Source organism: Carya illinoinensis, chromosome 6, assembly GCF_018687715.1.
Source record: "Carya illinoinensis cultivar Pawnee chromosome 6, C.illinoinensisPawnee_v1, whole genome shotgun sequence".
Lineage (NCBI taxonomy): Eukaryota > Viridiplantae > Streptophyta > Magnoliopsida > Fagales > Juglandaceae > Carya > Carya illinoinensis.
The window spans coordinates 4,312,181-4,323,066 of record NC_056757.1 but is presented as its reverse complement, the minus strand read 5'-3'; the positions used below and the strand labels follow the sequence as shown (position 1 = coordinate 4,323,066).

The 10,886-nt window shown below is 34.5% G+C and overlaps 1 protein-coding gene across 5 annotated transcripts; it reads left to right on the top strand.

The window, feature by feature from the left end:
- The first annotated feature begins 1,609 nt into the window (after nucleotides 1-1,609).
- LOC122314437 (2,3-bisphosphoglycerate-dependent phosphoglycerate mutase 1-like) lies at nucleotides 1,610-10,369 on the top strand. 5 transcript variants are annotated; one of them, XM_043130051.1, is made up of 9 exons: nucleotides 1,836-2,018; nucleotides 3,027-3,298; nucleotides 3,502-3,725; nucleotides 4,108-4,226; nucleotides 4,319-4,475; nucleotides 4,562-4,663; nucleotides 4,771-4,890; nucleotides 6,314-6,375; nucleotides 9,611-10,369. In XM_043130051.1, exons 2-8 carry the CDS (start codon nucleotides 3,028-3,030, stop codon nucleotides 6,356-6,358), a joined length of 1,038 nt encoding a protein of 345 aa, XP_042985985.1. In that variant the 5' UTR covers nucleotides 1,836-2,018; nucleotide 3,027; the 3' UTR covers nucleotides 6,359-6,375; nucleotides 9,611-10,369. The 5 variants fall into 5 exon arrangements, with proteins under 5 accessions (XP_042985988.1, XP_042985985.1, XP_042985984.1 ...); XM_043130054.1 differs by lacking the exons at nucleotides 1,836-2,018; nucleotides 9,611-10,369 and adding an exon at nucleotides 1,610-1,826 and having other exon boundaries at nucleotides 6,314-6,707; XM_043130050.1 differs by lacking the exon at nucleotides 9,611-10,369 and having other exon boundaries at nucleotides 6,314-6,707.
- The last annotated feature ends 517 nt before the right edge of the window (nucleotides 10,370-10,886 follow it).

Here is a 10,886-nt window from a genome sequence, read left to right as displayed (position 1 = left end):
TGTGGCTGGTTGGAATTTATGTTAGATAGATTTATGGTTTCTAGGTTCTTAAAATCTGAAATAATACTTTATTGTCTTCCTTCGAAAATAATATATACATCATTACATGCATTATGAAAGATTTTATGGAATTCATCTGAAAATGTGAAGAGGAGAAGACGAGGATGCAGCCTAGAAACAGAACACAGCTGTTTCCTCAAGAGCAGAAAGAAGAACATGAGAGCATATTCCTTTAAGAAACCAGCACAAAAAAAGATGATACCTGTTCTTCCACGCAAGGAAGGCGGAAGGGACCGATGGGAAGGCGAGGCTTTGGTGGGCATATTCGAATTTAGACTTTGCGAAAAAAGCACGTGTCGTGTCAAATCCCATTAACTAACAAAAAGCGTTAGATGTTAACTCATCTTATTTTATTTAATTATTATATTTTATTTAATTTTTATATAAAATATAATAAATAATTTAATTTTAAAATTATAATAATATTAAAAAATAATATTATAATAAATTTTTTTTTTTAATTTTTAATTTTTATGATAATTCCCTATGCAAACCTAACCTCAAGATGCTCGAGGTAGGTGGCGTGGCGTTTATTGCATACTCTTGATGTCTAGTTTATTTGTTAGGGTCTCATTTTCAGAGAGGAGATTGTGTGGGCCACAAGTTAGGGAGAGTCCTGCATTTTTCTAAGAGTGAGACGTAAAAAATTATGGTATTTTTCCAAAGTTCATTTAGGAGGGTTGTAAATTTTAATGTATTTTATAAATATTATAGTTATAAAAACATCTCATAAAATTTATGTGATTCGATATGATTCTTTTATTATAATATAAAGTGCATGTTTAGAATTGTGATAGGAAATATAATTTATAAGTATAAGATTTATAGCTTATAACTTAAGTAATAAATTTTACTATTAAAAAATTATTTACTATTTAGTAATCATATATTTAAACCATTTTCAAACATGTTAATTTTGTTTGGAAATAAATTAAAAAAATATTTTTTGAGATAGAAATGATCATTATTTAAATTTTTAAAGATTATGATCATATTTTTAAATGTTTAAAAGTTGTAATTATCTTAAAATTGTATAGATATTTTTATCCATTGATAGTCTTTTTAAAATTTAAATTACGTTTCACATTATTCAGAAAAGTACGTTTGAAAAAAAGCATCAAAATCATCAAATGTATTTTTTAATTAAGTTAAGATTAAAAGTGCTTTAATAAATAACATTCAAACGGCCTAATTTTTTTATTAAAGAGTTTTTAAAAATATTTTATTACTTTTCAAGGCTCATATCGTAATTTAAAATAGACTGAAAATTATGTCAATATATAAATTTACTTTTTATGAAATTTTTGTGTAACTGTATTACTTTTCTTTTATCCAATCACTTAAAATAGATTAGCATAATATTTTCGCCTGGTGGGGTATCATGTATCCATTTTTCCTTTTACGCGAAGCTCATCACTTCTAAACAAAACAATGATAGGCATTGACAGAACAAAAGAAAAACTCTAACGCAGCAAAAAATAATACAAGGAGTGGCGTAAATATGGAGGATTCTCATTCATTCACACTTTTGCGATTATTCGACTCGAGAGAAATATTGTAGAAATTCCTTAACGAAAGTCTGACAAAACCAGGTGCCAATAAAAATGAAATAAAAACTCCATGAGAATCTCTGTTATCTGTTGCACAGACACGTGCCAACTGGAGGTGAAAAAGCTTACTTGTCATCGTGCTGTTCCTCCTATTAAGCGCATCTGAAGACAACGTAGAACTAAATCTCTTTTGACATCTTTGTCATGCGCACAGATGTATGTACTGCTGTTCTATATATGGTTAACTGTCTGTCCCTCTCAATATTTTTGTTGAAACGGATGTGTAACTTCGTCATCGTCGGCTTCTCCGCCTGAGTTCCTCCTAGAAAACTCTTCCCTTCCAGCTTATTTGCACCTTTCTTTGCCTCGGTTACTTCGCTTGTTCCCATATAACAAGGCCATACTCTGGTACCCATTTTATTTACCATCAAACTGTGTGGGTTTCATATTGCTTTTCTTTCTTCTTGGCATTTTGGTTTCTGGGTCGTGTTATTCGTTCAACACTTTTGGGGGGTGTGTTCTTTGTGTTTGTGATTTTGACCTATGGATGTCGTTGTATGGGGAAATGTTTCGTGTTTGATGCTTTGTCTTCTTTGATTAATGATTTCTTGGAAAAACCCGTGTGTGTATATCGCTGATTCAAGCTTGAGAGCGTTGGATTTGCTTGTTCCCACCCTTACTTTTGTTGTTATACAGAATCTTTTGATTAGATCTGTTTATATATATATGTTTATATATCTGGTAAGAGTTTTGCTACATACAAGCACAGTTGCGCACTAATCTGTGTACCAATACTGATTTATTCATACTTAAAATTTAAATTAACACTGTTTTCAATAAAATCTACTTTTTGACCAATCACATCATATTAGTATACAGATTAGTGCACAATTGTGCTTGCAACTATATTTTTCCATCTGGTAATATCTATCTTACCGGTGTCATGGATGTAAGCCTTCTATTTTTTTCCTGAAAGATTACTTCCTATTTGCTTGTCATATCTAAGGATTATGATTCTAAATAAGTAAAAGATGCTCACTGAGCTTGTTGCCTCCTGTTTGTGAGTTTAAACATTGTGGGCGCTCCTTCGAAATCATTTCACACGTATTCTGTTTGTTCTGATGCTTTAGAATACATAAAAAACCATAATGATGTGATTAGGAGCATTGCTTTTAAACTTTTCCTTTTACTTCCTTTTTGCCAATTCTTCTTTCCTCTTTTTTTTTTTTTTTGGTTACAATGCTCTTTTGTTCCTTGAGCTTAAAAAATATTTCTACATGATTCCATTCCTTTTGTATTTTTGGTTGGGCTGAAGTATGCGTTGCCTACCTTGTGGTTTGTTATGTTCTGAAATGGAAGGAACCCATTCATAAAATCTGTACGCTTACATCGTTTCTTGGGATATTTTGTTTTCAGAATGGCTGCTTCAGTATCTCACCGCGCTATTTGGACTCCTCAGTCCTATGGATATCTTAACAGCTCTAGTCTTCATCATGAGGTTGGGGACAATTCATTGAGATTCATTTCAAGGGGTCTCAAGATCAAAATTGGCCTTTCAAGAAGAGGATATGTTTGCTCTGACCATAGGAACTTTGATCGTGTTCAAGCCTCAGCATCTCAAACTTCAATGTTTGAACAAGTTTCAACCCCCCTACAAAGCAACACCAGTAACTCTCAGAAGAAATCAAGTAAGCTTCTTGTGACTTTTAATGATAATCAGAAAATGTAGTCAAGAATTAAAGATTGTTCTCGCTTGATTAGGTGATTATCATCTTAATCCCCTGAAGTCGTGCCCTAAATAATTTTCATTTAGACTGTTCCCCATAACTTAGATCCAGAAGTAGTCCCTTTTTATGGAATTTTCTTACTCCTGTTCTGGTTTTTCATTCAGATGAAGTTGCTTTGATTCTGATCCGGCATGGAGAGTCATTATGGAATGAAAAAAACTTGTTCACGGGTTGTGTTGACGTGCCACTAACTAAGAAGGGTGTGGAAGAGGCAATTGAAGCTGGCAAAAGAATCAGCAATATACCTGTCGACATGATCTATACATCTGCACTGATCCGTGCACAGATGACTGCCATGCTTGCTATGACCCAGCACCGTCGTAGGAAGGTAACTTTGGACAATAGCTTTTAGATTCGCAAACTTCAAAGACAACAATTTCATTAATGAGTATCACATCTTGGAAGTTAATTACATATAAGCTAGGAACACTTGGCACTTGATCCCACATATAGTTGAGTGGGCCTTTGATTACCGGTCATCCAGCCAGTAAATTGTAGGATGAGTGAATTTTATATCTGTTTCTAGGCACATGCACCCTCTTCCTGGAGCAAGGAAAAAAAAAAGAAAAAGGAGCATTACCAAACTAACAAACTGAATTCTGTTGCTTGCAGTTCGTTCAGGTTGGGAAGTATGTTCCTCTTGATGACATAGAGTTTCTGTGCCTAATCTCTTTTTATACATCAGCATCTTAACTGTTAGCCTGCTGCAGGTGCCAATTATTATTCATAATGAGAGTGAGCAGGCAAGGGCTTGGAGTGAGGTTTTCAGTGAAGACACTAAAAAGCAATCCATTCCTGTGATAGCAGCTTGGCAATTGAATGAAAGAATGTAATTATTCTGCCTCTGCTTCAATGATTACTTTTCTTCCATATTATTCTCTTTTAGACTTTTTTGCATCTATAAGTTGTTCTCCCTTTCAGGTATGGAGAATTACAGGGTCTTAACAAGCAGGAGACAGCTGATAGATATGGGAAGGAAAAAGTTCATGAATGGCGTCGGAGTTACGATATCCCTCCTCCTGATGGCGAGAGTTTGGAAATGTGTGCAGAAAGAGCTGTAGCTTATTTCAAAGATCAAGTATGCATGACCGTGTGCTTGAATATGTAGTTCAATCTAATAAGGATTGTAGGTTCAAGTGATCACATATCATTCTTGTGCTGCAGATTGAACCCCAGCTTCTATCTGGAAAGAATGTAATGATTGCTGCCCATGGGAATTCGTTGAGGTCCATCATTATGCATCTCGACAAATTAACTTCCCAAGAGGTGATATATACAGTTCTACTATTTGCATCATCTTTGCAGACCCTATTATTACAACAATATAACAAGATTATGTTCATCCCCCTCTTTCCTTTTTTCCTTCCTGGCAGGTTATCAGTTTAGAACTATCAACTGGAATTCCCATGCTTTACATTTTCAAAGAGGGAAAATTCATAAGGAGGGGAAGTCCCGTTGCACCTACCGAGGCAGGAGTTTATGCTTATACTAGGGTATGCAACTTCTGTCTTCTTTTTCTTTAAAGATCTGTTTTGCATTGAAACATATGTAGTTTATGTATAGCTTATGCTCCATATTCTTGAGGATTGGGTGAGTGGTAATGACCTTAAAGTAATAAACTTCATTTAGTTGTTGAGAAGAAAGGGGGAAATGGGTCATGGTTTTCTTTTTTCGGGAAATTCAAACCTGCAGAAGATATCCATGAAAAGTCATTACCAATAACCCTTAGCTTCTTTCCTTTGTTTCCCAACCCTGATGGTAGGCTGTGATACTGTTGTTTCAGACATTGGTTTGCTGATATCTCCCATACCTGTCCTCTGGCTTCCCCTTTCGTGAGCAAATATTCTTATAATTTTTTTTTTTTTTTGAAAGGAACACTTGTATTCAATAACAACCGATTACAAAAGAGAAGCAATGCATAAAGGAACATCCTCAATGTCAACAAGGACATCATTGATGTGTAAAGCATCTCTAGCTAAGCAATGAGCCAAGCCATTACAATTTCTAGGAACATAATCAACTGTAAAAGAGTCAAAACTCAGTAGCAGCTGTTTGATATCAGTAATTATCAGTAAATATTCTTATAATTTAAAGAATGTAGCATAATCGTGGTGATATGGTATGATTGAATTTTATTAATAGATTTATAAAGAAAAAATCCCAACATAAATAGGTTTTTTGTATTACTAGTGTTGTAGATCTTCACATCAGAGGAATGTTTGGTGTGTCAATAAGCGGGTTTAGAAATAGATTTTTTCTAATAACAATCTGAAATTGTCATCCTTTTATTCCTTAAAACTCGACTCTTTCTCTAAATCTCACCTATTGAATACTCTTTTTGTAAGTCTGAGAGAAACATGCTCACCTATTATCCTCACTTCTTTTCTTTCACTATTTAGCCAGAAAACAAACACAGGAAAAGAAGAAATTCTCTAGTGATTCAAAAAACATGTAACTAGGACATCCTCTGGTATAACACCACATGCTAGATCATCTGGAAAGTCAAGAAAAGAAACCACAATTTTAAGTCTAGAATAGATTGGTGCCAGTTTGAAGTGTAGAAAATTATTTGCTAGACTTTACCTGCTGCTTAAATGAAACAATTGACTAAAACACACGTGTCAGGAAATCATTTTCATAAAACAAAATAAGCCATTGCCAAAAGTCTAGCTGTTGGATTAACCCAATTATCAGTTCAGGAGATTGTGAATGACTGGAACAAGATGATAGTCTTTGAGAGTTCTCTGACAAGAACTTGAGGTTATGAGTAACATCCTCCAAAACATCAAAAAGGATGAAACCATCTAATAACTGCTATTTATTTGTTTGTTTTCTATTTTGGTCACTTCAAATATATGATCCAGAATTAACCTGAGAAAAATACTGATACTTATTTGCACTTGAATGTTGTTGCAGAGATTAGCTCTATACAGGCAAAAATTAGATGAGATGCTGCATTAATATGCATCGAAGTATAGGTAATCTCAATACACGCAAATTTTCTATGAATGGCTTGTTCAAGGCTTACTATTTGGTGTCATTATTAGATTATAATGAAAGAATTGTTATCGGTACCGTTTCGTAAGAGCTAGTTGCACAAAGTATGTAACTTCAGGAAGCTGGCTACTACTTTACTTTTTGAAAATGTGATGAAGCCTAGATTCACGTTGCTGTAGTGTATAAGTGGGGAAGTACAGACATTTGAATCCGTATTTAATTTTGTCTTTCTTTTTCTTTTTCTTTTTTCCTTTGAAACCGATGTTTAAATTGTAATTGGTAGAACTGAAATAAGAATTTCATTTTGGAACCACTAGTTTTTTCTTTCAGTGCGTTGTTTTTTATGTGCCCTTCCATGGGTTTCTTTGTGTTGAAGATGAATGAAAAGAGAAACTGCCCCAAGGTGCGATGCTGCATCCTCGTGCCAAACAGAATCGGTATCATTTTTGAAAATATAAACAAGCAAAGTCCATTTTTTCAGACAAATTCTTAGCCATATTAATCAACTGTCTAGTATTATTTTTGTCTCGATCTTAATGGTTCAGTCCACCTTCTTAGATAGACAATATCGAGATTTTTAAGTGTTATTCCATCCCTAGGTTCTTCGCCCAGTAAAAATCCTCCAAAGTAAATCGTGAGTTGTGAATTATGTTCTCTATGATGTTAGGGCCGAAGAAACCTAGCACACTGTGGATCTTTCCTTCATGCTTAATGGGACTTGGGTTCAAAACTAATTACAGAGTATTTTTTTTCTTTGAAGTGTTAGTTACAAAGGATTTATCTAGTGTGTAGCAATGGATTAGGAAAGGAAAGGGCAGTTCAATTTCAAATCAAAAGAATCTTTTTGATTGGCATCAAGTGTCCAGGAACTTCTTTGAAGTGTTAGTTACAAAGGATTTATCTAGTTTGTAGCAATGAATTAGGAAAGGAAAGGGCAGTTCAATTTCAAATCAAAAGAATCTTTTTGATTGGCATCAAGTGTCCAGGAACAACGTTCCGACTAATTCTGAGAGTGCGCAGGCTCTCGGCAAGGAGTTTCCTACAAATACATCTCAAGTAATTCAAAAAGAAAATCTCTCAGTTCAATGTATCAAAGGAAACTAGGGTTTTCTTTAATTAAGATGCGGTAGTCTCCTAATAGGATATATTTTCTAATAGTTATCTTGTATTTAAATTAAACTTATACATATTTAGATAGGATAAAATCATATTAGTTCAGATAGAGATAAAGATGTAGTTTGTTAAGATTAGATAGAGATAAAGATGTAGTTTGTTTAGATTCAAATTTGAATTCTTAATCTTATCTTTGTAATTATTTCTATATAATGAGAAGAAAACACCTCAAATGGATTATTCAGCCAAATCTGACATGGTATTTAGAGCAGGTTTCTAATTACCGTACCTTTTGTATTTTTTTTCTTGGGATTGTATTCTTGGTCTGGGTATTCTCGGCACTTCTGTGCCTTCTTGCTTATCATAGACAACCAGAGTTCTCTTAATCTGTTGGCATTTTTTGTGTTGAGTTATACTATTTTCAGCAACTAGGTTGCCTTGTTTTGGCACTTGGCTGTTTAGTAACTTTCGTGCTCTCGGTCCAGACCACCAGGGAATTTTTTGACAATCTCTATCTTAGTTTCTGGCTCTTGAGACTCTGTTTGGTGGTGATTTCCCAATTCTAGCCATTTTTTACTCTTGAAATTTGACAGGTTTGTTCTCATGGCATCTGAAAAATTTGATTCCTTGTGCATTCGTTTTAATAATAAAAATTATTCTGCATGGGCATTTCATTTTCAACTTCTTGTCAAGAGTAAAGAACTTTGGAGTCATGTTGATGGCAATATGCTAGCTCCAGAAAGTGCTACGGAGAAGTCTAAGTGGGAAAGTAAGGATGCCAAGATCATGTCTTGGATCCTAGGCTCTACAGAGCCTCACATAATTCTCAATTAGGGGTGTAAAAAAAACTGATAAACCGGTAAACTGGACTGGACTAGACCGAACTAAACTGGTGGCATCGGTCTGGTCCCAAGGTTGGCTCGGTCCAGTACCGGTTTTAATTTTCTTAAAATCGGTCAAAATCGGTTCGGTTCTAATTTTTCTTTTTCTAAAACTGGACCAGACCGATTTATATATATATTAATCTTTTATATTGTATATAATATTTATATATAATATATAGCTATATATAAAATAGTTATGTATTATATGATAGATTACTAATTAATATAATATTAAATTTTAAAATCTTATATCATTTTACTTATTGTATTAATAGTTATACTAATATTATATAGTGCATATTAATAGTTACATTAATACTAAATCACTATATATTATAATATATCATTATATTATATATTATAATATACTACAATATATTATCACTATAGTATTATATATTATAATATACTATATTATATAGTACATAATATAGTACATTAAAACCGGATCGAACTGACCGGAAACCGATAAAACCGAAGTACCAGTTTAGGAGGGTAACCAGTGTGTAATCGATTTTGAAAAATATAAAACCGGTATATACCGGTTCGGTTTAAATTTTATCCAAAATCGGATCGAACCGGATCAGTTACATCCCTATTCTCAATCTTCGACCCTTCAGAACCTCCAAGGCTATGTGGGAGTATTTGAAGAAAATCTATACTCAAAATAATTATGCTAAAAGGTTTTAGTTAGAATTTGAGATGACTAATTTTTCTCAAGATGCCTTATCTATAGAGGAATTATATTCTGGTTTTTCAAATCTGTGAACTGAATACATTGACATTGTGTATTCCTCTGTCACTGTCGCTGGTCTCCCTTATGTGCAAAGAGTGCATGAAACCAGTAGGAGGGATCAATTTCTTATTCTACTACTCTTACTCCTGATATGATACAACAAATAATTATTTCTGTCTTTTTCGCTTTAGGCCTCAAGGTAAAACAAAGTCATCCCCTAATTCATGGCTTATAGATTCCGGTGCCTCAAATCATATGACTAATAATTCCACTTCCTTACATAATCTTCGGTTCTATGATGATCCCCTCAAAATACACACGGCAAGTAGTAGTTCACTACCAATTTCTGCCGTGGGTGATGTGTTTACTATCATTCGAAATGTTTTGGTTTCTCCTAACCTTTCCTCCAGTTTACTTTCAGTTGGACAGCTTGTTGAAAATAATTGTAATGTCTCTTTTTCATCTTCTGGTTGTGTTGTACAGGATTGAGTGTTCAAGAGGATGATCGCGAGGGGTCCTAAGAAGGGTCGACTATTTCCAATCCAAATTTTGAATTTGTTTATTCTCAATTAATGAATAGAGATCTAGTTCATTTTCTCGATGATTGTTTGGGTGATTTACTTTGAGAGGAGCAACAGTTATTTACTCAGAGTATAATGGAACAGCAGCAGGCTCCACCAACTCAAGTGGCATTTACCACACAAGGGAATCAAAGGGCCGAGACTATAGCACTATGCAATGCTATAGTTGCAAGGGTTTTGATCACATTGCCACCCATTATTCGAAGAAATTTTATCATTATTGCAAAAAATCTAGACATATTATCAGGGATTGCCCAATCCAACCACCTTGAAAGCAAGAGAGTGCCTATTCCACCTTAGTTAATTCGTCAGGTGCATCCTCTTCTACAACTCCTGTTGCCGCCTCTCATGTTTCAGTGCCTGCAATTCAGTTAAGGAGATTGGAAGATACTACTTCAGTTGATACTCCTCTGGAGGTGAATGTTAAGTATAGAAAAGATGAAGGCGAACTACTCCCAGATCCTACCTTATATCGTAAGTTAGTTGGCAACTTGATTTATCTTACCATCACGCGCCCTGATATCTCTTATGTTGTCCACACTGTTAGTAAGTTCATGGATTCACCTCAACATCTCCATTTGGTAGCTGTTCGTCGGATTATTCGTTATCTACTTGGGACTCCAAATCGTGGACTATTTTTTCCTAAGAGTTCTTATCTTCACTTGACTGTCTATAGTGATGCAGATTGGGCTGGCTATCCAGACTCTCAACATTCTACTATTGGATGGTATGTCTTCCTTGGGGATTCACTTAACTCTTGGAAGTGTAAGAAGCAAGATTGTATATCTAAGTTATCTACAGAAGCTGAATATAGGACAATGTCTGCTGCATGTTCAGAAATCATGTGGTTGTGTGGTATTCTTTCAAAACTCGGGTTTGCACAATCACATCCCACACCTCTTCATGGTGATAATACAAGTGACATTCAAATTGTAGCCAATCTAGTTTTTCATGAACGTACGAAGCACATCGAAATTGATTGTCATTATATCCGAGATGCCAATGAGTCTAAAGCTATCATTCTCTCTCATGTGCCAACTGAACACCAAGTAGCGTATATCTTCACTAAAGCTTTAACTCAACAACAACATCAATAACTAGTTAGCAAATTGCTGCTAGTTGATTCACTAGAATCAATTTGAGGGAGGGTATCAAAGGAAACTAGGGTTTTCTTTACT